This window comes from Marmota flaviventris, chromosome 11 (genome assembly GCF_047511675.1).
Source record: "Marmota flaviventris isolate mMarFla1 chromosome 11, mMarFla1.hap1, whole genome shotgun sequence".
NCBI classification, from domain to species: Eukaryota; Metazoa; Chordata; class Mammalia; order Rodentia; family Sciuridae; genus Marmota; species Marmota flaviventris.
Genome location: NC_092508.1, coordinates 7,315,994 through 7,342,134, shown reverse-complemented (window position 1 = coordinate 7,342,134; position 26,141 = coordinate 7,315,994). Strand labels below are relative to the sequence as shown.

Genomic DNA, 26,141 nt, shown 5'->3' with positions numbered 1-26,141 from the left:
GGGGCTGAGGGTGTTCTCAAAGTTCAAAGCCCTCAAGGCAAGAAGTAGTGGCCAGAGCACACCTGCTGGGGTTCGTCTTTTGTGGAGGGAAGGGTATCCCTTGACCTGTGGTTTCAGGCGGAAGGAAGGAATGGATGGTTGTGGATACCACTTAGATTTTTAGAGTTGACCATACCTGAAATCTGTTTTTAAAATCTAGCAATAGGTATAGTTTCCAGCATGCCAGAAATCATTAATCAGAGAAATATGGTTTCAGTTTCTGTTATCAATAATGAGGATAGAAGTTTTGCATGACTTTTCAGGTAATTGTTCATAATCTCTTAGTAGTGAACTGGCTGTATGGAATATTCTCTGGAGTTGTGGCCCTTACATTAGTTCCTGAAAAATTTTCATTGTATGTTGCCTGATTTTTCTGAAATGATCTGATTTGAACTTATTTTTCTGTAAGTTCAAATCAGTGAAGTGTATCTCCCAGATGAGAAATATATTCTTCTGCAAGTTGGTATGATCTGATACTGTGTCTACCTATGTAAAAACATTAGATACAAATGATTTTTTTTTTTTTTTGTATTTGACAAGGTGTTTAAACTTTTCAGGTTATTTTCTTTCCTGTATATTGTTACATCCCTGATTTGATACTACATCAAAAATTGTGTTGGTTCTACATCTTTGACTGAGGCAAGCTCTGAAAATTTTGCAAGTAGATTTCTATGACAAAAAATACAGAGAATTGTCTTTTAAAAGAATTCTATTGAAGCATTTCTAAAGAGACTTAAGCTTTATCCTTTAGTAGGATCGAAAACTAGGCCACATTCCTCAGATTGGGGAAGTGTCAGTGCAGTCCACCTCCTTGTTGTGGTGATTGGTGCAGGGTGAGCAAGTAACCTGGATCAGTCATAGCAAATCTGATCCTGTGACTGTACTACAGAGTGCCTTAGCAAGAGCTTCTCTTTCTTTTCCCCGCTGGCCTCTAAGAGAGTGAGATGTAAATCTGGAGCTGCTGGCATCCTCCTTGCCTCCTTCATCCTTCTCTGTGGGGAGAGGGCCACCCTGGTAAGGGATTTAATACTGAGAAAACTGAGCCGAGACACACACTTGCATGCACACACCTGCACACATGGTCCTGTAAATATTATCTGAGCCTCTCCATGTGATCAGATAAACTGTATTACATAAGCTCATAGATTATTTTTATAAAACCTAGACAATTCAAGTTGTTTTTTCAGTCTTTTGCAACTGAAACAAGAATTACAAATACATTGGATATGTTTTAGAGACTTAAGTCAGAATGCAGTAAATAGAAGAGACAAGCAACCACTTATGTACAAGGTTGAGATCTGAATGGTAAGATCAAGAATAGAAAAGTAGTTTCTCCAGGTAAGAGAAGTCCATGGAAGATTTTTAGTAAGAGAATAATGTAATCTGACTTTTATTTCTGGAGATTTAAAGGATGGTGTCACTGAGAATTCCAGGGAATTTGTGGAGATATAAGAGCTTGTAAAAGGATAAGTGAACAATTTGGTGACTAGCATGTTAAACATTGGAAACGGTGAAAGGTTGTAAGCTTGAATGGCCTGGAAGGAAATGATGATGATATTGGGAGAAAGGGAAGAGCAGGAGCAGGACATGCTTTGAAGGGAAGGAGCAGGGTAGTTGTGAATGTTTTGAGTTTTAGGTGGTAATGGCACAGGGAGTTGTCTAAGAAGTACTGCTGAGTTTAGGTAACAAAAGTAGTCAGGAAAAGAATGAGTTTTCCTTTTTCTTTTACTTACTCCCCATTCTGCCAGGGCCCCTTGAGGTTGAAAGAACTTAATATCAGCAGCTGCCCAGCTGAGAAGGGTGTGGGAGTTTTCTCAGTGTGATGTCCCATGAAGATGCTGTGAGTCTAAAGGGGATAACACTAATGTCACCTAAAGGATCATCTAGGTGGAACATCTAGGCGCATGACTGGACTTTGCTATTTACTTGCTTTGTATGTAGCCTTTGTAACTTTGTTCAAGCCACTTAACTTCTCCAGGTGTTTTCTTTTCTCTTCTTTTTTGGTTTGGGGTGGGGGTGCAGTGCTGGGGTTGGGACTCAGGTACATGCTAGGCAAGTGCTCTACCACTGAGTTATAATCTGAGCTTCATCCCCTCCAGGTTTTAGTTTCTTCAGTTGTAAGATGGTGGCAGTAAATATCCTACCTCCTATTAAGTTATTGTAGAGTTTCAGTGAGGAAATGTATATAACATATTTTGTAATTTACAGAAAGTTCCACAAAACTGTTCTGCATCACTGTGGTTTAAAATGGGCAGGCTGGGCACAGTGGTGCTCACCTGTAATCCCAGCACTTGAGAGGCTGAGGCAGGAGGGTCGCTTCCAGGCCAGTTTGGGCAACATAATGAGACCCTGTCTCAATAAATAAATAAGACCAATCTTTTGAATTGTCTATACTGTTGCACATCTTTTTCTAGATTTGAAGTTAATCCTTGGAGCTCATTTGCAGTATGATACAGTGCTCTTCAGAATGGGTTCTAAGACAGGGCCTCTTTGTAAGGCAAAAGCCACATGGCCTTATGAAAAAGGCAAGAGACTCTTAGGAGTTAGACATTTGACTGTTAAAAATTGTAGCCAAAATTGTATATTGCAGATTGCCCAGTGATATCATCTTGTGTGTGTGTAGAGGTAGAAATTGGGGAAATGCTTATTACTTGGACAATAGTTATCTTTTTGACTGTGGCATTTATCAACACTCTTTTACTCAATGAATACATATTCAGCACCTACTATGTGTTAGACACTGTATTAAGTGCTGGTATATAGCAGTGAGCAAGTGGAAAAATTTCTTGTCTTTCTCAAGCTTACAGTCCACTGGGAAGGACATCCCAACTTTAGATAATATAGTCTATGTAACATGCTCAATAAGTAATAATTACTAAGGTGGAAAAATTAAGAAGATCAATATGAATGTGGGGAGTGGGTGTGAGATTTTAGGTAGGATGGTCTTGTCAGGAAGATGCTTTGAAAAAGAACTGGGGGAGTGGGAGACCCCTCCATGTGGGGACTTAAGAGAGCAGCAATGTGAGCTCAAGGAGTAACAAAGAGGCCAAGATGGAGAATTGTGGCTTAGGGAGGTTGGAGAGCTTGGGGGTGAAGACACAGACATACAGGGCTTCTGCATCTTCATTGTTAGGATTTTGGTTTTAGCTCTGACTGAGATGGAAAGGGTTAGAGGGGTTAGAGCAGAGAAGTAGCATAATGTGACTTATGTTTAATAGGTTCACTCTGACCACTGTGTTGGGAGTAGGCTGAAGGGGCAAGAGCAGAAGCTGGAGACCTGCTGTTGCCCATGTCCAGGTGAGAGGTGATGGAGACTGAGCCAGGTGGTTGCAGTGAAGGTAGAGCTGATAGAATTGACAGAATGGATGTGGGGCAAGGTGGGGGTGTTTGTTAGGGAGGGGATATCAGCTGAGTGATGGGTAGGAATGGCACAGGATTTTGGGCTTAAATAACTGGAAGAGTGGAGATAATTTGTTTGTGTAAAATGGATGAAAGCTGCTTATGGATGAACTACCAGAAGCAAACAAAATTCCTGATAACACCCACATCTTTGAGAATATCTACAAATATGTCTTTAAGATGATAGTGTCCTTGGTTGTATTAAAGTGAAAGAGGCTCATTGGCAAACCTTGTCAAGAACTCCCTGTGGAAATATCAATTGCTTCTCTTGACTCCAAAGTATTTCTTGAATAGTATATTATACTTTGTCCCAAGTGTGCCATTAAAGGATTTGAAAGTTTGTTCAAACATGTGTGGCAAGTGAGTGCTGTCACTGAAGCCCAGCCAGAGGAGCCAAGAAAGGAAAAGCAGCCCATAACTGGACTTCCTGATGTGCATTTGCACGCGTCCCAGGCTCTGGTGGTGGGCTGCGGGACATGGTCTCCTGGGCCCAGCCTTCAGCTGACACTGTCTCAGCTGCCCCAATAGCAGAAGTGTTCTATGGACAGAGGTATCTGTGAATCTTTTGGAAATGCTTCATTATGCTAAGTTGATAGCAACCTGTACACAAGGGTAATGTAATAGAGTTTATATGCTGGAATACTTTCCCCATGTAAATATAGACTTTTGTATGATATTAAATAACACCCTTCAAATATGGCCTTTGTGTTCAAGGAAGCATTTTTTCTATATCAGTATGTAGGGAAGCTATGAAATTTCTCACATTTGGAGTTTGAGTAAGCCAGCCTAATGGAAATGTTATCTGATATTTTTATTTAGGATTCTGTTTGAATATTTGGTTACAGGGACTTTTTTTTTTCTGTTTGCTCCCCAGTTTTGAAATACAATAATATTAATTTTAAAAGGAAGGGAAGAAAGATCTAATGCACATTAAACAGGTATGAAGTGGCCAGTTCCTCCTCTTGATTCTGGTGAGTTTCAATTGCTTTTGCAGTTGATCTAATTTACTGCACAGTGCAGACAGTTTCCCCCATTTCTGGGTGGCAGAAGGCTACTTTACAATTAGAAGGATCAGGAAATAGCTTTCTCTTCTTTTTCTGGCTGTTTGTGACTTTTCTTGCTAAGGCTGATGTGTTCAAATTGGGGCACAGTGAACTTATATTGAAAATTAAATTATAATTTAGATGTGAAGGCTTAGAATCACTTTAGAAAAATGCATTTATTTCAGTGTCTTCCAATTTTATTCACTCGTATATATTCATGTTTGCCTGTTAAGTTGGTTCAATCTCTACCTATTGACTGTTTCCCGGCTTCCAGACACATTGTGTTTAATGGAAGACATTGCAGTACCATGTTGCATCACATGAACATGCATTTTCATTTTGTGGCACTTACTTGATAATTATTTATTTATCTCCCATTACTTTTTTTTTTTTTTTGCAAAAATCCTTCTTTTAAAGCTGATTCAAATCTTATTCAGAAGAAAAGGGAACCAATATTTATTATGTTTTATGTGCTAGGCATTGTGGGAGACTCTGGGAAATATAAAGGTGAATGTGACATGTTTTGCTATCTGGAGGAGAAATATGGAAACAAATAAATGGAATTTAGCCTGATCAAAGAACTCTACAATGAAGGAATAGCCAAGGACTAGCAGTGGTCCAGAGGAAGCAATAGAACTCTTCTGTACAGAGGGAGAATAGCAGCGGAGCATTCACAGAACAGCTGGCTCTTCATTTTTACTTGCCAGGCCAATTGAAGGTGCAGCGGCATTTCACGTGATGGGTGTCAGTGATGGAGCTGTGTGTGCAAAGCTCACTTGGAATCTGTCTTCAGCTCCTGTGGGAGAGTTCCTCTATAGAATTTGGGACCAATACTAGATTTAGAACCCTAGACCTGTGCATATGTGACAGCTCTGCCATTTAGGACCTGTGGGTTGTGGCATGTCTGAACTTGTTTCCACCTTGTGAGTTGGAGATGATGATTCTCCTATGCATCACCCAGGATCAGTGTGTGGATCAGATCTGCAAATGTGTATAAAAGCACAGGGGAGAGTGTGCAGCATGAATGTGACAGTTATACTGAAAGCCTTAGTGCTTATTCATTTATTTTTGGTACTGGGGATCAAATCCAGGGGCGCTTAACCACTGAGCCACATCTCCAGACCTTTTTTGTATTTCATTTAGAGACAGGGTCTCACCGAGTTGGTTAGAGCCTCACTAAATTGTTGAGGCTGGCTTTGAACTTGTAGTTCTCTTGCCTCAGCCTTCCCCAGCTGTTGGGATTACGGGTGTGCACCACCGCGCCCAGCCTTAGTGCTTATTTTGATTCATGTATTCATAATTATTTTAAATTCTCTCCATTTACCTAACTCCTGTTCTTGTTGGACCCTTTTTATTTGAGTCTCTCCTCAGGGCTGTTTTTAACTTCTCTTCTCAGTGGACACTTAGCCTTGGGACACGTTTGCATAGCTGTTAGCTGGTGGTGGGTAACTCTCTAATCTGATGTCTGTCTTCAGTCACTAGACCCATGTTTCCATGTGTTGCCTGGGTGTTCCTCATCATCTTGAGCTTCTGGGTCTGAAGACTAAATCTTTTCCCCCCTATTGAAGTGTGCTTCCTTTTGTTTCTTTTAGCTGAATTCAGTGTCTTGCAATGAACTTTGATCCTTCTCCCTTATCCTTGCTTCAGTTGTTCTTCAGGGTTTTAAAATCTCTCCATGGAGTTCCTTTTTATTATTAAATCATTCTCTTGCTGCCAGCATTGTGGCACACACCTGCAATTTCATCTGTAATTTCTCTCCTCCACCAGTTAGCAGGTAGGTGAATTTACAGGCATGAGGCAGGAGGGCAACATAGAGAAGCCTCTTCTCTAAAAAAGAGAATCAAACAAACAACAAAATCTTTCACTTATTATGTTCTTAACATATTTCAGGCTCCTGGGCTAAGAGTTTTTCATATAATGTCTCAGTTCCCACAACAACCTTATGACATTCAATGGTTTTGCCCCCATTTTAAAGACGGTAAAACTAAGATTCAAAGAGATTAAGTAGCTTTTCTAAGATCACATAGTTGGGAAGTGACAGAGCCCCAGTTGGGCGGGCTTAGGGTTGGTGCTGGCTCTTCTTTGTTGCACTCACTTTATAATGAAGGCAAGTTTCAGCAAAATGGCATTCAGGCCTCTTCACACCTGTTTCAGTGTCCTCTCCCCTCCTGCTGTGCATGGTCACAATTGCTTGCTATTCCTAAATGAGAGTTTGCATTTTCTTATTGACTTGTGTTTTTACATGTGTTTTTCTTAGCTTAGACTTGTCTTTTTCATGTTCTCACCTATCAATCCTGAGGAAGGCAGGCAGGGCATTGGACTCAGCCAGGGTTTGGGTGTCAGAGGATCTGTTTCTGCTTGACCTTGAAGCCTTGCTCTGTCCCATAAAGGGCTGGACCAGTTTATATTCATGCCAGCAGCGCATTGCTGCACATTCTTGTTAACATTTGGTTAACATCTCATCTGTCGAGAGTTTTAGTTTGTATCCATCTGTGGGTGTGTGGTATCTCCTTATGGATTAAACTTGTATTTCTCTGATGTCTCATGAAGATGAGCTTCTTTTCACCTTCACTGGCTATTTGGCATTTCTATTTTGTAAAGTACAAAGTTTTACCCCATTTTTCTGGTGAGTTTTCTGTCTCATTGATATGTAGGAGGTCTTTATATATTCTAGATAGAGCACTTCCACGTCTTTTCTTTTCAGATTTCTCTTATAGTAGCTGAGAATGAAAGGAAAATTTAAATCTTGAGCTTAATTTATCTTATTTTCTTTTGTGCTAGTGCTTTTTATGTGTGTTTAAATTTTTTTAAACATATCTGCTCGTATCATTTTCTAAAATTCTGCCAGCTGTTTAGATTAGCATCATCTGTAGCCATTTTTCTCACCTTCTGAATAGTGTCTCTGGCCAAAGCAGTGTTCTTGTCTTTGAAGTAGACTTTTCCAAGGCACACCACCATTCCTTGGCCAACATAGGCTTTTATCCTTGGAAAATACAGAAGTCACACGTGCTGTACCTGCTTCTTTTCCCAGGACTTATGTCTCTTCCTCTCTTGTGTGTCTGAATTCAAGATTCTAAACTTAGGTCTCTCCCTGTTCCTTTGAGTGCTAAGCTTCTCACAGCTGCCTTTCAGTTTCATCCATCCCTCATGGTCTTTCAAGGTCCTCTCCGACCCCCTGGGTTCTACTGCAGAGGCCTGGAGGCTCTTCTCTGTCCTGCAGAGCAGAGGAATTTCTGTCCAATGGAGAAAGGGCATCACCTTTTCCCCTTAGCACACTGCCACACCACTCTTTCCCAATTTTACATTCTGAAAGAAAACAGTAGGTACATTACAGACTTATCCTCCTTGTAAAACTAACAGTGTGTGTGTGTGGGGGTATAGCTGACCAAAGTTTCTGCATGTACATGTGTGTTTGGGGACAGGGTAAGAGATTATAATTAATAAGTATTGTAGTGTGCTATTTCTTGAGCCTTTTAGTAGCTGCAGTTGGCACTTAGAAAGTACTTCACTTCAGTTGCTCTTCTCCTGTTTTCATTGTTTATTTTTGTTAGCAGGGTTTAGGTGATGCCCATCCTACTCTGCTCATGGAACAAGACTGAGAGTGAAAAAGTTCTTTTGACCGAGCAATTTGGTTTCTTACTAATCTGTTTCTATCCTGTCCTCCAGAGACTAGCCTAAATCTTCAAGGGAGAAATAATCCCGTTGCAGCATGCGCTCGGAATAATAAGTGCAGGCAGCTGTTTCACCCTCTCAGGTCTGTGGAGAAACCAGAGGAAATTTAAAAGTCCTCAGTTAACCAGGTCAGTAATACATCCATTTTCCTCAGGACCTTCCTTTCATTCAGAGCTCTCCAAAATAGTGATCTGTCTGAAGTGGTGGCCTTTGGCTCCAGATCCGTGACTTGTGGTACTTGTATTTTCCTTATAGAGTTTTTCTGTCTGTTGCTGGGAATTTTCCTGTGGAGGAAGGGCTTACTGTTTTCATCCAGATCTCAGAGGGATCTGCTCATCTTCAAAGCTGGGAGCTGCTGGATTAGGCTTTCTAACTTTGTCAAGGTCAACCCCATAGAAGAAAGCCTATTAACTTTATAGATTCCAGGAAAACTGGGCTACTAGTTTCTAAATCACATACTCGTGTGACTGAAAACCTCTACAGATATTTGAAAGTAAATAAGTGGATAATGTCTTTTCAGACAGTGGTAAGGACAACAAAGAAAAGTAAAGTAAGATCAGGGAGAGAGATAACAGTCAAGAGAGGCTGTTTTAGTTAATGTGGTCAAGAAAACTCTGATAATTTTTGTATTCTTTTTTTTCCCCATTCTTCCACCCATTCTTCTATATGTTTATCATCAAACGTTGAGCACTTAGATTGATTATGCAGGTTGCTGTAGAATATACAAAGATGTAAAAAATATAATTTATAAATAGATAGTCTTAAAAGATGAGATAAATAATTTGCATAGACAACATTAGCATAGTAAAGAAGTTGAAAAGTATCAAAGGAAAGGTGTAAATAATTTGCTTTGGGTCTGTTAAAAAATGGAGAGTTATTGTTTATTGGGGTGTGTAGCCATTGGAATTAGGCCTTGAGAGATGGATAGGTCTTACATATGTGGAGATGTTATATGAAATTTACCTTCTTTCATTCTTAATCCAAGAGATAGTTGATTACCTACTGTGTACCAGGCCTCACCATTATCACTTCATGGAGTTTATAGCTGATCAGGGAAGACAGTCCTGGCAAGTCTCTGAATTGCCATATTCATTCATTCCTTCAGCATATATTTGAGAGGCAACTAAATGCTATTCTCACTCTCAAGAGTATAGCAGTGAGTAAAATCGATGGCTTCTGTGCTCAAAACTTAGATTCTAGTTGGGGAAGCAGAAAAAGTACTATATTTTGAGAAAGTAATAATGGCAGTGTTCAGGAGAGAGGACAGCGAGGTGGGGCTATTTTAGTTAGGGTCAGTGAAACCTCTCTGAAGGGTGGACATTTCAGTACTTCAGCAAGGAGATAAAGGTTGCTTGAGTTTATGTAGTAACAGGGGAAATGGCATGAAGATACTTCTTGGGCTCTTCTGATGGATTGAAGAGCCCAATGTGGAATGAGAGGGAAAGAGTCAATTCTGATGCCAGGATTTGGGGCTGGAGCAACAGATGAGAGGTGGTGCTATCTGCTGAAAGAGGTGGCACTGGGTGAAGAGCAGGTTCTGGTGGGAATCAAAGGTTCTCTTGATTCAAATGAAGACATCAGGTAGGTGATTAGATTATAAATCTGGAATTGAAGGGAAAGATTGAGGCTGAATGTGAGTGTAGATGGATTCGTATCATTCATAAATTCTCTAGTTATATGGAGTAAAAGAGATTTTCAAGACACATAAACCCCAGTTGATTAATGTCATTTATTACCTAATCAGTATTTAGATCTTCCTGATTCTCTCCTTTTTCTTTTTTCTTTTCAAAAATTTCAGTTGGTTAGTTAGAACCAGAATATGAGTATAAAGCCCACATATTGCCTGTAGTTGATGTGTGGCAAGTATATATAAGTTCACCCTTTCTTTTCTTTTTTTTTTTGTGATTTGTCTGTTGGCAAAACTGGGTCACTTTTCTCTAAGTTTTCCCATATTGTATGTTTTGAGTATGATATTTTCCTATTTTTAGCATGTTCCTCTGTTTCCTGTGTCAGATGAGATCTAGGTTCAGGTTTTTTGTGGGGAAGGGGGGGCTACTGGGAGGCCCTCTAACACTGAGCTATATCCCTAGCCCTTTTTAAATTTTTTTATTTTGAGACAGGGTTTCACTAAGTTCCTGAGGGCCTTACTAAATCGCTGAGGCTATCCTTGAACTTGGGATCCTTTTGTCTCAGCCTTCTGAGTCACTGGGTTTACAGTTGTGCACCACCCTGCCTGATTCTACTTCCTTTCATAGTGAATCAGGAAGCATTTCAGTGCTTATTCTTTTTATGGTATTCATATTGATCAATGGATTTAGATATTGCCACTCTGGTTTTTCTATTATAAAACTCCTTCCCAATCATCTCATGATTTATTGGTGTTAGCAACTGTGGATGAACATTTTCTGAATCCATTATTTCATTAGGATTGGCAAGATGGTGATACTGAACGTCATTTGTTCCTTTTTATTTAGTTAGCTGAAACACTTCAGAAGAACTTTACCTCATCAACTCTTAGGTTCCTCTGAGGTATATTTGTATAGGAAAGGTGGTACTAATTCTTAGAATTCCCTAAAGTTGACCAGAGAGAGCCATTTCATGGTAGTTCATGAGTTCTTTAGACAACACCCATCACAGCCTTACCGCCTCCTTGTTCTCCTCATATGACAAGATGTTCCAGGTTTATCTTGTTTATGTGCTGGTCTAGGCTTGAGTTAGCCGTTTCCCCAAGGAAACATCCCTGTTCTTAACCAATATGAGCTAAGGAATGATTTGAGAGGACATAGATTTTGTGACCTCATGATGATTTCCCTATGCCTTTTGTTCTATTATTATGAACCCAGGGTCAGCAAACAAGAATGAAAATATTTTTAAATGCAACATATTAATTTATATTTTAGTGGCACAGTTTTGAGTGACTTGATTTACAAGTCCTGTTACCTTATAGCATTTTTTTGCTTTAGTAACTCAACCATGAGTTTTATGCCTAAAACACAAATTCTTGGGAATAGGTAATCTAAACCATGGAGATTGTCACAAAGTCACAACTGGGCTACTTTTAAAATGTCTGTATGGTTAAGTTTACTATACTCTGGTTGTTGCTTTTCACTAATCTCCTCTTCCCATTGACTGTTCCTTGAACTTTTTATGCATGAACCAAAGTATAATTTTTAACAAGGAGTGCTTTAACAAGAATCATGGTGCTTAAGGAATTCTGTGTGTGTGTGTGTGTATGTGTGCGCGTGCGTGTGCACGCGTATGTGCGTCCCCACACACTTATGCACATGTGCATACAAAGACTGCCTTTGTTGTTTAGCCTTCAAATTGTATGAAGTCAGAATTCTGGTTTCCCATGTTGTATTTTCTCAGTGGCTTGTTGGACCATACCATTAGAGGCAGAAATTAATACATAATAGCAATTGAAGGCCTGGGCCCCTTTTTTAATATCTTTCGAGGGTACTGGGTGTGTTAGTGTGCACCTGTAGTTCCAGCTTAGATGGAGGGTAGCTTGAAGTCAGGAGTTCAAGATCAGCTTGGGTACTATAGAGAGACTCCTTCTCAGGAAAAAAAAAAAAGAAAGAGTGTGTGTGGATTTATGCACAGAATGATAGAGACTGTATTTTACTTGCTAGTTCAGCTTTACCTTGTCACTAATTTTGTTGTTGTTTATTTTGCCCCCAACTCCTTTTGTTATTGTTGTTGTTGAGGTAAAGCTATGTGTGAGGATAATATAGGACTGTGAAAGAAAAGAACTGAATGTGGAGGAGAAAAAGTTTATTTGGGGCTCACAGTTTTAGAGGTCTCAGTCCACAGACTGCTGACTCCATTGCTCTGGACCTGAGGTGAGGCAGAGCATCATGGCAGAAAGGCATGTGGAGGAATGCAGCTCAGGACATGGCCACGGGAAGCAAAGAGAGCACTTTGCTCACCAGGGACAAAATATAAACCCAAAGGCATGCCCCCAATGAACTACCTACTCCAGCCACACCGTACCTGCCTGCAGTCACCACCCAGTTAATCCATTCAAGTGGATTAACACACTGATTAGGTTAAGGTTCTCAGATTCTACCATTTCATCTCTGAACTTTCTTGCATTGTCTCATACATGAGCTTTTGGGGGATACCTCATACCTAAACCATAACAAGGACAAATCAACAGTGATCAGGCTGAAGCCTTCATGCCTTAGACATGGGCTGTGTTATCTCCTGCTGTGTTTGGGCCACTCTCACATAGCCCACGATTGGCTGGATTCTTTCAGGATGGTCAGGAGCAAGTGTTCCTAAATATTATTGAATTCACCATGTGTGTTTAAGCAAGTTGATTTGTTGATTTGAATTGTATGAAATTCTTTCTCTTTCATAATTTGTTGTAAAATTCTCCCATTCTCAAATAAGCCAAACTCAGAAAGTCAAGGGTAGTTTGTTTTCTCTCATATGTAGAAACTAGAGAGGTGAAAGGAAAAGAAAGGTGAGAGAATCTTATGAAAATTGAAGGGAGATCAGTAGAAGAGAAGAAAGGGATGGAAGGAAAGAGAAAATACTGGGGAATGATACTAGCCAAATTATTACATTGTTATATTGTGTGCCTGTATGAATATGAAACAACAAATCTCACTATCATGTACAACTATAATGTACCAATTAAAAATATAGAAAATAATTCTCTTGTTTTCTGAATAATCTATTTTGGATCAACTACGAAACCAGGACTCATGTGCAAGGCAGATGCAGAGACGGAGCTGGTTTTCTCATTGTATAAATGCAGTCCTCGTTGTGGCTTCACTTGTGTGTGTTCTTGCAAGAAGGGACCTGAGGAAATCTTTTTCTTTTTGGAGATGGCTGGCCTAATCTGTTGAACTTTTTTTTTTTTTTTTTTTTAAACTAGCAAAGGAAAGGAGTCTTGTTTGTTTCTAAACAACTTCTAGAGAGAATGAATGAGTGAATCAAAGAATGAATCTGACAGTAGTCAAAACAGCAAAAATGAGAAGAAAAATTCCATTACTTTGTAAGACTAGGAATGAAGGGTTTAAAAAATATTGTTTTCTCAGAAAAACTTAATCATTGTTTACCAGTTTTTCTGTTTCTATATATTTGTAAAGTCAACTTTTTAAAAACTTTGGGAATATTCTAAAATTTACTCTTTATTTTTTGTGATACTAGTGACTGAACCCAGGGCCTTGTGCAGGCTGGGCAAGCATTCTACCACTGAACTACATCTACAGTCCCTTTTATTTGTATGTTGAGATAGATTCTCCCTAAGTTCCCTAGATGACATTGAACTTGTAATTCTTCTGCTTCCCAAGTAGCTGGGTTTACAGGGTGTACCACCATGCCTGGCTGGAGCATTTGTGTTGAATGTGTATTTCTTGGTCACATTTTACTTTGGTTTTTTAAGTGGACATTATAATATTATTTATCTGGGGATGATTGTATTAATTGGAACCTGTGGCATTAAAATGGCTTGGGAAATATTTAATAGCTTTTTCTGCCTTGTATAAGATGAAGATGTTTCATTAAACATGGTCTTTATGTGATTTAATTAGACTGTTAATCTGATTTGTTGAAGGTAGGCATCAGTTTTGAAACCTTTGGCTAAACTCAGGAACATCTTAGCCCTATCAAATGTAAACGCAAGGAGAAACAGACACTACTTTATGCAAGCTTCTGCTCTGTTGTTGCTTCCTCTGAGGGGCTGCCTAGCTGCCTTCCTGGTGAATAGCCTTACCTTCTCTGTTCTGTGTTCTAGTGTCTGTCTGTCTGTCTTTCTTTCTTAAAATTTTTTTTTAGTTGTAGATGGACACAACATCTTTATTTTCATTTATTTATTTTTTATGTGGTGCTGAGGTTCAAACCCAGGGCCTTATGTGTGCAAGGCAGGTGCTCTACCACTGAGTCACAACCCCAGCCCCTGTGTTCTAGTTTCATGCTGTTTATTTTTACTTGCACTGTCACTCAGGTAGTTGTATTCACTGAGGCATACTTGGCACTTGAAACAGTGCTTCACACCTTGAGATGGACTGCATAATCATTTGTTGAATGAGACCTATATTCATCCCGTTAGGATGTAGCCTCATGAGATGCACAAGGTGGGCCTTCCAACAAGTGTTCCAAAGAATGAAAGGAATGTACTACAAATGGCGATCAAATTTGTTTTTTTATATTTATATATACAAACATGCAATAATTTTAATTTGTATGCTTGAATTGTATAGATTTCTCAACCAGAAAGATTACTAAAAATGCTGTGGTGTTGCAAGTAACATCTAGAACCTGTGGTTTGATGCTATATTTTTTTTATTTGTTTTTTTTTAGTTATACATGAAAGTAGGTTTCATTTCAGTATAATTGTACAAGGATGGAATATAGCTTATCCTAGTTAGGACCACATTCTTATGGATGTACATGGTGGTGGGATTCACCATGGTTTATTCATCTAAGTACATAGGGAAATTATTTTGGATTCATCTTACTATCTTTCCTTTTCTTATCCCCTCTCCCTTCCCTTTTTTCCCCTTTGTCTGATCTATTGAATATCTGTTCTTCTCCTTCTAACTCTCTTTTTGTGAGTTAGCTTCCATAAGTCAGCAAAAACATTCAATCTTTGGTCTTTTAGGACTGGCGTATTTCACTTAGCATGATAATCTCCAGGTCCATCCATTTACTTGCAAATGTCATAAAGTCATTCTTCTTTATGGCTGAGGAGTACTCCATTGTGTATATACATGCTACAACTTCTTTATTCATTCATCTGTTGAAAGGCACCTAGCTTAGCTGTTATGAATGGAGCTGCTATAAACATTGATGTGCCTGTGTCACTGTAGTATGCTGATTTTAAAACCTTTGGATGTAAGCTGAGGAGTGGGATAGTTGATTGACAATGGATCTATTACTAGTTTTTTGAGGAATCTTCATTCTAAACAAAGAGGATATAGAAAATTTAAACCAACCAATTTCTAGTAAGGAAAGTGAAGCAGCCATCAAAAGCCTCCCAACAAAGAAAAGCCCAGGGCTGGATGGATTCTCAGCAGAGTTCTACCAAACCTTTAAAGAAGAACTAATACTAATCCTTCACAAATTACTTCACAAAATAGAAAAGAAGGGAACTCTTCCAAACACATTCTATGAAGCTAGTGTCACCTTGATACCAAAACCAAAGACACATCAAGGAAATAAAACTTCACACCAATATCCTTGATGAATATGGGTGCAAAAATTCTTACAATATTGGCAAATCTCTTACAAAAACATTAAAAAATGTATACCATGATCAAGTAGGTTTTATCCCAGGGATGTAAGGTTTAAGATTGGCTCAGTATACAAAAATCAACAAATGTAATTCATCTTTAAGTCTTAATAGTCTTAAAGATAAGAATCACATTATTATCTCAGTAGATGCAAAAACAAAACAAACACTTGACAAAATACGACATCCATTCTCTTTTAAAACATTATTATTTAGAAATAATAGGGGTAGAAGGAACTTGTCTAAATATTATAAAAGCTATATATGTTGAACCCAAGGCCTCATCATTCTAAATAGGGAAAAATTGAAAGCATTCCCCCTAAAAAACAGAAACAAGACAGGGATGGCCGTTTTCACCACTTCTATTCAACATAGATCTTGAAACTCTAGCCAGAGCAATTAGGCAAAGGAGCCCTCTCCTTTAGGAAGAGGAAGAGAGCTCAATTATCTCATTTGGCGACATGATTCCGTATTTAGAAAACCCAAAAAGCTCCACCAGAAAACATCTAGAACTTATAAATGAGTTCAGTAAAGTAGCAGGATACAAAATTAATATCCAGAAATCAATTGCATTCCTATATTACCAGACATGAGCTGAAAGAGAAATTTGGAAAACCATTCCATTCACAATAGCCTCAACAAAACAAACAAACAAAAACTTGGGAATCAGTTTAACAAAATAGGTGAAGGACCTCTACAATGAAAACAGAACACTAAAGAAAGAAATAGAGGAAGACCTTAGAAGATGGAAAGACCTCCCTGTTCTTGGACAGGCAGAATTAATATTATCAAAATGACCATATTACCAAAAGTGTTATACAGATTCAATGCATTTCAATCAAAATTTCAATGATGCTATCTTTCTTTTTCTTTTTCTTTTTGCAAATGTGGATGGATTTATACTCAGAGTTGTAGTTGTTTTAATGACTGAATGATACCTAATTTATTTTAATGTAGTGCCCATAAATGTCCAGAAATGATGTCATGTGATTCTTATGTGACAAGGTCATTAAGTGGATTAGTGTCTTGATTTTTTTCCCCTCCTTTTTGCTTGTTTCATAGAGTAGATGTGCATCAATCTAGGTGCTTTATATACCAATTTGAGCCTCAAAATGGAGAAACAAGACTTCATATTTAAAATTTTTTTTGTAGTTGTAGATGAACAGAATGCCTTTATTTTATCTGTATATGGTGCTAAGGATCGAACCCAGGGCCTAGCACATGCTCTGCCAGTGAACTACAGCTCCAGCCCAAGACTTTATATTTTAATGAGAACATTTTGTGGACTCTGGTTCATATATAATTTTGTCCCCTATCCCCTTTCATTTTGTATTCTAGTGGTTTCACTTGGGAATACAGTCATATTCTTTGTTGAATTCTCTTATCATTTTTGAACATGCTGATTCGTTCTATAGGATGAACTCTTAAGAAGCAGCATGATACTTTCTGGCATTCAAGACCTTTGGGAGAGAAGGGATGAAAGTGTAGATCAGGAGAATGAGAAGTGGATATAGTCTTGATTCAGGGTATCTTGAAGAGCTGAGTATCAACCTGGCATTGCTGGAGGGATTATCTCACATGGTAGTTTGTACACCTGGGAAATAAGAGCTCTTTTTCAAACTGTGTGGTGAATGTCTAATGCTGTCAGCTTCTGAATGTATAGTTTTTCTCCTTAGAAAAGAAAAAAAACTACTCCACAGAGTTTTTCTCTTTCTTCAGGTAATTAAGCCAGAGAGCAATGACAAAGAAACAGAAGCTGCCTACGAGTCTGATCTTCCCGAGGAGCTCTGTGGACACCACCTCCCACAGCAGGCCTTGAAAGGCTATAATGATAGTCCTGATGTCATTATAGAGGCTCAATTTGGTGACAGTGACTCAGAAGATGGACATGGAGACACACAAAATGTGCTGGTTGATGGTGTTGAGAAACTCTCAGTTCACGCTCAGGACAAGGGTGAGTCCTGGACTACTGCCTGACATTCTGTTTTGTGAATGATTAAATATTGGAATTCTCTCTCTGCGACAGAAGAAGTCACACAGCACAGTTAATATATTCCCAGTGACTGACCTGTGGCAGCTTTTAGCTGTCTGACAAGTTTTTAGCTGCTGGTGGTAAGAAAGGGGACTGAAGTTCTGTCTAGCGGTTCCTGTGAGCAGTGATTGCTGTGGCCATTTTCCTAATGGGCTTTGAGTTGTGTCAATAGTTACCTTCAGATCTCCCACCCTGTGGTGGTTGTGAACAGAGTTACAATTCCTTCCTTCCTTCATCCTCCTCTCCCTACTTCCTCCTTCCTCTTCCTGTCGTTTTTGGGGGGTTATTGAACCCAGGGCCTTGTACATGCTAGGTAAGCACTTTGCCACTAAGCTGCATCCCCAGCCAGAATTAAACCAGCCTTAAAATTCTTATAAAAAAGGACTTTAGTAGGATTTTTCATTACCTTTAAAAATTATTTTGTCATTTGTGGTGGGCATAGGTCACCCTAAATTTTATGAGCAGATTATCTTTTGAAAACATTTTGATTCTAAGCCTTTAAGAAAGCCATTCTTATTTTCTTTGATTAACATCTAAGCTATGCAGGAAAAAAGCAGTTGCAAACACACAGATGAAGTGTTGTACCCAAAGGCCCTGCCTACTTTAGAGAACTGAAGAGTAAGGTGCATTGACAAGTTGAGTATTCCAAACTATAGGTTTCTAAGAGGCTCTAAGTAGAGGGAGTGTATTTTCTAGCCAAATTAATACCTCTGTGTACTCTGAAATGGAGAAGATTTAGCAATACTGACCTAGCCTGGCTGATTAGATGATGGGCTTTGTTATCAGGCAGAAGTCTCTGGCACAGTCCCCAAGAAAGGCTAGAAGGGATGCCAGAAGATTACTAAAGGAGGATGTTCAGTAGACAACTTGTGATAGGAACTGGCGAGCAAGCCCACTGCATCCTGAAGAAAGCTGGAGGTGATTTTAGGAACTGACTGTAAAGGATGACCCTGTTTTTCTCCACTGCTCATGGGGTAGTGAGCTGGGCCAGGGAGCATGTTCTGAAAGCATGCATCCTTTTTGGTGGCAAGTACTACTCATTCAAAATGACTTTCCAACTTCAAGAATTGTCACTGCCACCTGCCTGCCACCCCAGGTCCACTGACTTTAGGGCATCCATGTTCCTCTTATTTTATAGTAGTTCCTCTTGGTTTTGCTTAGATAACTAGTGGTTTCACTGTTCAGGGTTCAGCTAATTTCATTTGGATGCTTAATTCCTTGAAGTTTCATTCTTCTAGTGTTTTGCTTTCTTCTTTAAAAATGGTCAAGTCCTGTGCTACCCTGCTTAATGTGCATGTGTATTGTCATGGCAGTGTCAGTTCTCTTGTCTTTTTAATGAGAAGAGAGGGAAGTAACCAGGACCCTAAATAGTCAAATTCTTCGTCAGTAAGATCACAAAGGAGAGAGAATGACAGGACAGAGCCAGGCAAAGAAATACTTTAAAACACATTGAGTGTTTGGCTTTAAGCTACTTTGCCGAATCCTAGCCCTGGAGATTGTGCTTGACAGATCTCAGCAGCCTCTTTTCCCCTGGGCTCCAAGTTCAGTGAATAAGATTCACCTTAGTTTCTTATTAACAATTAGTACAAGTGCAAGGGTGAGAAAATACTGATGGATGTAAGTGAGAACAGGATTGATGTCTGGGTTGGGTGCTAACAGTTCACTTTGCCCTTTGGGAAACCCTGATGCCAGACCCATTTTTGAGGTGTTTTGTGTTGTAATTCTCCTCCCTCCCTCTGACAGGTAAATAAGCATTGAGTGCTTTACAAGTTCACTGGATGTATGCTTTTTTTCCCTTATTTTTTGTCCATTCTTCCTACCCACTATTATTTATATTGCTTCCTTAGTAGCACTGACCGAAGGAACAGCCTTCATCCTTCCTCAGTATCTGGTACAGATTTCTTTTTCCTGCTAGCCTCTAAATAGAGAGTTTGTGAAACCACATGGCTGTTTCTCATTTCTTGCACTCTTGATATTTAGGAAAATTGCAATTTGCTCTTTTAAAAATCACTGTGTTTTTAAGGGTATTTTAACCAACTTCTCTTGCTCAGAATAATGTAAAATCTGGTTACAGTTAAGATATTGGTACTTTTTGCACCATTTAAGGTTTTGAAATTTGTTATTGAAACAAACCGTAACCTTAAGAATACCATAAACTTTTCCTTAGACTTCTAGAAAGATTCTTTGTTTTGTATTGTACTTGCAAATATATTTTTAAGGCTAGTTCATGCTTGTGTTCGAAAGTGGGGTTTTTTTTTTTTGGTTTGTTTTTTAGTTTTAATATAATGTTTCTTTACTCAAAGCAAATGGTACTGCATGTGTATGCATGATTTCTTCCTATTTGCCCAGGAAACTTTCCTATCTTTATAATTAGCATCAGTTTCTCTGGTGTGGGCACCAGAGCCCCAGTTGCCTGCAGAAAGTATCCATCGTTGTGTTAAAAGGAAAGTTCCCTGAGCCTCTCAGACCCACATAGGAGTTTTCTTTAGGGAGAGAGCAGGAGTACACATCATCCTGAGCCATTGGGCAAGCGAGCTGAAGACCTGGGACCTCTTGAAAGTCCAGGCCCACAGTGTCTTGAGACTGAGCTTTTGCTGCCTTCAAGCACCAGCTTTGTTGTTAACATAGAAATCTGTTATCTATATATAAAGACTGCTGTCAGGTTCCCCTGGTATGAAATGTATCAGTGGCTTCAAAATTGTTTGGGTAAGAGTTTCCTGGTTTGCAAGTGCCAAAGGATAAAAATCATCATAGCCAAATAATACTGAATCTCTGCATCTTTCATCACCAATAATCATAAGAATGGTTTTGGCCTCTGAGTCTTGTGAGCATGACATCATCAGGCTATGATGTACGTTTTCTGCCCCTACTCCAATAGGGCCTGCCAGAGATCTTTCTCGATTTTCTGGTCTAGAGACAAGCCTCTGCCAGTACCTGATGAGTGAGCATAGGTTTGAAGTATGAGGTTGATGACTCTTCCCAGTTTTATATCTGGCAGCTTCTGCTGTTTTCTGGAGAGGAGGCTCCATGTGGATTTTTTTTTTTTTTTTTTTTTTTTTGGTACTGAAAATTGAACATAGAGGTACTTAACTTTTGAGACACATCCCTAGCCCCCTTTTTAATATTTTATTTAGAGATGGGGTCTCACTGAGTTGCTTAGGGCCTCGGTAAGTTGCTGAGGCTGGCTTTGAATTCACGATCCTCCTGCCTCAGCCTCCGAGCTGCTGGGATTATAGGTGTGAGCCACTGTGTCCAGCTCCATGTGGAATTTTTAATCCCTCCTGAGATTTGAATCCAGCTCTTAGTACTTCTGTCAGGGCCTTCCCAAGTCATCACTAGGAATCAGGTAAACCCCCCCTTTTTTCCTCCCTTAAGGTTATCCTCCAAGACAGTCTGTTTTAGTACCTAGGTTTCCTTAAGTTCTCTTTCCTTATTCCCCTTTGGCTGAGAAAAAGCAGACTCAGGTGATTATTGTAGTGTGATAGTTAGGGGTTATTGAAACCCTAAGAACCCCTTATCCAGATTGTGTTTTGAACCTCAGAGCTGAATTTTTCTTTCTTTCTCAGAGCTTAGTTTCTTCTTTTGCTAGCTCCTACTCTGTATAATGATGATTAATACAACTAGAAGACAGTTTGTTTCAGTAATTATATTAAAAATTAAGTGTCTATCAGTTTACATCAGCCACAATTTTTGATCATTGTTTTGTGCCAGTCTTTAAAAATCTGACTTAAAAAAAAAATAAGCAAAGTCTTGTTCAGATCCCTTTTAGAAAAGACTGTAGTGGGGATTTTTGCTTCCTTGTCTTTTAAACTAGGTAGATATTGTAGTCATATTAGATAGAGATAGCTGGTCAGAACCTGTGATATCCTAAGACCCTAGTCTTATGCCAGACTAGCCCATGAAGTCTCCAAGGAAATATATGCACAGAAGACAAAGCAAACAGAGGTGTTATTTATTAACTGAGGCTTTTATTCACTCCAGAATGATTTCACAGTTTTCACTCCCACTAGCAATGAATGAGGCTGCTTACATCATCACACCCCTACAGAAAAGTAAGATTTTCCAGTTTTCAAATTTCTGTGATTGAAAATAAATTGCCTAGTCATATCATTTTCTCAATGTTTTGTCAGGGTTAGGTTTTTGTTGATTTGCAGGAATTTATTATTTTTTTTGTAATAAACTCTGTTTCAATTTAGATATAACAGATTATTTTCTCCTATTCTGTCAATCATTTTTCTATTAACTTTGTCTGCAGTGTCTGTCACAGAACAAAAATTTTTATTTTTGAAGTGACAACATTAACCATATACTTATGTGTGTTTCTGTTTTTACATCTCCTCATGTCGTCTTTCATTAAGTCTACAGTGTGCTTTTTGATGAACTTCATGATGCTTATTCTTCATTGATTGAGATTCTCATCTGGTCTCCTTTCCTCTCTCTCTGATGCTGAACCATCCTTGAATTCCTAGAAGAAATCCTACTGAATCCTGATGTGTTATTATGTTTTAAATATACTATTTGATTCATTTATGTGCTTTGGAGTGTAGAATTTTTGTGTCACATTAGAATGGATCTCAGATTTTCTTGTTATCCAATATTTAGAATCAAAATTATAATAGCTTCATGAAATACCCTCATCTGTTGTTTTAGTCATTTTTTTGTCGTTGTGACCAGAAAGACATGACAAGAACAATGTAAAGGAGGAAAAGCTTATTTGGCACTCATGGTTTCAGAGATCTCAGTCCATAGATGGCCTGCTCCATTGCTATGGGCCCAAGGTGAGGCAGAATGTGGTGGAAAGGCAGAGCAGAGGAAAACAGCTAAGGACGTGGTGACAAGAAGCAGAGAGCTCCTCTTACCAGGGACAAAATATAAACCCCGAAGTCACTCTACCTCCTACTTCCTCCAGCCACATCCTGCCTGCCTCCAGTTACCCAGTTAATCCATATCAGTGGATCAATCCGCCAATTTAAGTTTAGGTTCTCATGACCTAATAATTTCAGCTCTAAATATTCTTACATTATTTCACATATGAGCTCTTGAGGGAAACCCCACGTCTAAACCATAACATTGGTTTTTGACGTCTGTATTTTTCTAGAACAGTTTGTATAAAACAGGAATTAACTGTTCCTTAAAATTTGGTAAAACACATTGTAAAACAGCTTGCACCTGCTGTTTTTCAGTAGGCAAGATCTTTGCTGTTTTAATCTCTCTCACACTAATTGGTCTATTCAAGTTTTATATTTTTTCTTGTGCCAATTTTGGCATTCAAATTTATTAGCATATAGGTAGTTCTAATACTATTTAATATTCTTTTATTATTAAAAAATATCTCTGTGTTGGTACTTTTGCATCCTTTTCCATTCTTTATTAATCTTTTTTCTCCTCTCTTTAAATTTTTGCTAACTCTTGCTTGCCAAAGTTCTATCTTATTAATCTTTACAAAGAATAAGTTTTTTGGCTGTTACATTTATTTATTTATTGTTGATGATGGTGTTCTCTATATCATCAGTATTTGCTCTTTATTATTTAATTCCTAATTTTGGGGAGCTTTGCTTTTTTCCCCCTTTTTCCCAGTGTTTTGAGTTTAATACTTAGCCTATTGTATTTTTTTAATATTTATTTTTTAGCTATTGTTGGACATAATACCTTTACTTCACTTATTTATTTTTATGTGGTGCTGGGGATCGAACCAGGGTCCTGCACATGCTAGGTGAGCGCTCTACTGCTGAGCCACATCTCTAGCCCCAGGCTATTTTCTAACTTTTTTGCTAATTTTTTTTGGTTAATGTTTAGTTTATTGTGTTATGGTTAAAAATGGTCTGTATGCTTAATTCTTGATAATTTATTGACCCTTTATATATTACATGGCCAATATCTGTAAATATTTTCTTGTGTGTTTTGAAAGAAAGATGTGTATACAAAGTCTGTGTATATAAAAACTTACTTATTGTTCTTTCTTTCATAAGCTTTTGTTTGTTTGTTTGTAGGGTCTTGCTATGTTGTGCAGGTTGCCTTTGCACTTGTGATCTTCCTGCCTTGCCTCCTAAGTACTACTTATTATTTTCGCACTTAATCTCTGAGAGGGATGTTTAAAAATCTGTGTCAGAAGCTTTTGCTTATTTTTATTTCATGCAGTTATATCAACTGTAGTTTGATATCTTTTTGAAGTTGTTTTGTCAGGTACATATATGCATGCATACTCACATGGATATATTTTGGTAAATATTTATATACATGTTGATCACTGATATTGAGCATTTGCTATGTGCTAGGCCCTGAGGATTTTGTCATTATTCTTCAATAAATTTAATTAGTTAATTCTTATAGTATACCTACTCTCCATTTTAGGAATATTGATAGTATCTATCTTAGATAAAAACTAATAGTTTTTCTTCCCAAGAAAAAGAAAAGTTTCATAGTTGGCAGGTGCACTTTAGAATCACCTAGTAGCTTTTAAAAACTATCAATGCCTGGATACCACTCCAGAAATTCTAATTCTAGTTGATCTGAGATAGGGATTAGCATTGGTATTTTGGAAAAAAGCTCTCCAGAGTTCCAACAATTCTCTTATGTAGCCAGGTTGAGCTGCCTTAGGACCAGTCTCAGACTTGTCCTCTTAGTCACTATGCTCTCTCTCCTGGTAAGCAGTACACACAGCACAGGTCAAACATTTCATAGTGTCCAGTCCACAGTGTAACTATTGAATCAATCCAAGATCATCAGTGGACACTAAAAACCAGGAAGGCTCATCAGGAGTAAGATATTTAATGGATTCAAAGTATTGTGCCATAGTTGACTTACTAATTAATTTTACTGAGCAAAATGTCCTTTTTTAGTAGGCAGATTTGGTGGTCACCTCTTTAACCAGGTAGACAAGCTTAGTAGTAGAACAGCCTGACATTCTTTTTTTTTTTTTTAATAATTATTATTTTTGGTTGTAGATGGACACAATACCTTTGTGTATATATGTGTGTGATATATATATATATATATATATATATATATATATATATATATTTTTTTTTTTTAAATCTGAGGATCAAACCCAGTGCCTCACACATGCTAGTTACAACCCCAGCCATCACATGTGAAACATTTATACCAAAATGTTCTACCTCTATCAAGCCTTGAACCCCCTATGTCTAGTATACCAGAAATACAGAGAAACTAGAACAAGTTTAATGACACCAGGGGAAGAATAATAAGATAAATCCAATGTCATGAAAAACAAAAAGCAAGGGAAGCTTTTTCTAGGGGAAGAAAGCCCAAAAGGGATATAACCAAAAATAATGTATAAACCTTGATAAAATCCTGGATTGAGGAAAATATATGATAACTTCTACTAAGGAAATTTAATTTTAAATTGAATATTAAATGATATTTTGCAATTACCGTTATTTTTCTTAAGTGCAAGAATAAATTACAGATATATGGTAGAATGTCCTTATTCTTAGGAGATTCTAGTTAAAGTGTTTGGGGTGAAGTATGCTGTCTTGAACTTGTTTTGAAATTTTTTATTTCAGAAAGAAGGAGAAACAAAACTGTGTGCCCATATGCATGCTCATGTGCTTATATGAATTGAGAGAAAATGCTGACAAATGTAGCAAAATGTTAACACTTGGTGAATCAATGGGTGTTGGTTATGTCACTCTCAATTTTTCAGTGTATTTAAAAAATTTCAAAATTAAAAAAAACTAGGTGAGAAAATACCATTGCATTACTGAAAGAGAAATACTGCCAAGTTCTTCAGTTTGGGTGTAGATTTTAAGAACTGGCATTGTGCATCCCTGGTCTTTGACTTCAGAGCATTCTAAAAAGCATTCCTGATTATTGTTCAAAACTAGCATGGATAGGACTACTATTTTTGGTAGAGTATTTTTTCTAGTAATTACTTTCATTCAATTTTATTTTCCATTAAAAATGCAATGTGTGGCCAGGTGTGGTGGTGCACATTCACTCAGGAGGATCACCTGAGACAAAAGGATCACAAAGTTTGAGGCCAGCCTGAGCAACTTATTGAGGCCTGCAGCAACCTAACAAGACCCTGTCTCAATCAATCAATCAATCAATCAAAAGGGCTGGGGATAGCTCAGGAGTAAGGTATCTTATAACCAAAACAAACTTAGCTCAGTCCCCAGAACCAACCAAACAAAAAACCCTCAATGTTTTATGCATAGTGTCAGTAAAGGAAATATTGAATAAAGATTTTTAAATTATTTGAATAATAGTAGGGAAAGTGAAATTCTTGGGGAAAATAATGAAACCTTCAAGTGTTTTGGCTAAAGATTGTATTTTTAAAATAATATTGTTTTAATTATAGGTGGACACATGCCTTTATTTCCTTCCTTCCTTCCTTCCTTCCTCCCTTCCTCCCTTCCCCTTCCCTCCCTCCTTTCTTCCTTCCCTCCTTTCTTCCCTCCCTCCCTCCTTCTCTCGCTCCTTTCCTCCTTCCCCTCTCCTCCCCTCCTCCCTTCCCCTTCCTCCCCTCTCCCCTCCCCTTCCTCCCCTCTCCCCTCCCTTCCTTCCCCCCTCCCCTCCCCTCTCCTCCCCTCTCCTCCCCCTCCTCCCCCTCCCCTCCCTCTCCTCCCCTCCCCCTCCCCGTGCCTCACAAGTGGTAGGCAAGTGCTCTACCACTGAGCCACAACCCCAACCCTAAAGATTGTTTTTATGAACATATTGTGAAAGTCAAACAGAATGAGGCTGTACATAA

At 38.4% G+C, this 26,141-nt stretch overlaps 1 protein-coding gene across 9 annotated transcripts in view; it reads left to right on the top strand.

Annotated features, from left to right (window-relative positions):
• Positions 1 to 26,141, top strand: part of Dis3l2 (DIS3 like 3'-5' exoribonuclease 2) — a 332,047-nt gene that overhangs the window by 96,806 nt on the left and 209,100 nt on the right. For all 9 annotated transcript variants that reach the window (XR_011709223.1, XR_011709224.1, XR_011709225.1 and 6 more), the window contains exon 6: positions 17,116 to 17,350. Coding sequence is in view for 6 of the 9 variants with exons in the window: in XM_071619543.1 (XP_071475644.1) it covers positions 17,116 to 17,350 (235 nt within the window). In the remaining 3 variants the exon portion in view is untranslated. The remainder of the gene's footprint in view (positions 1 to 17,115; positions 17,351 to 26,141) is intronic.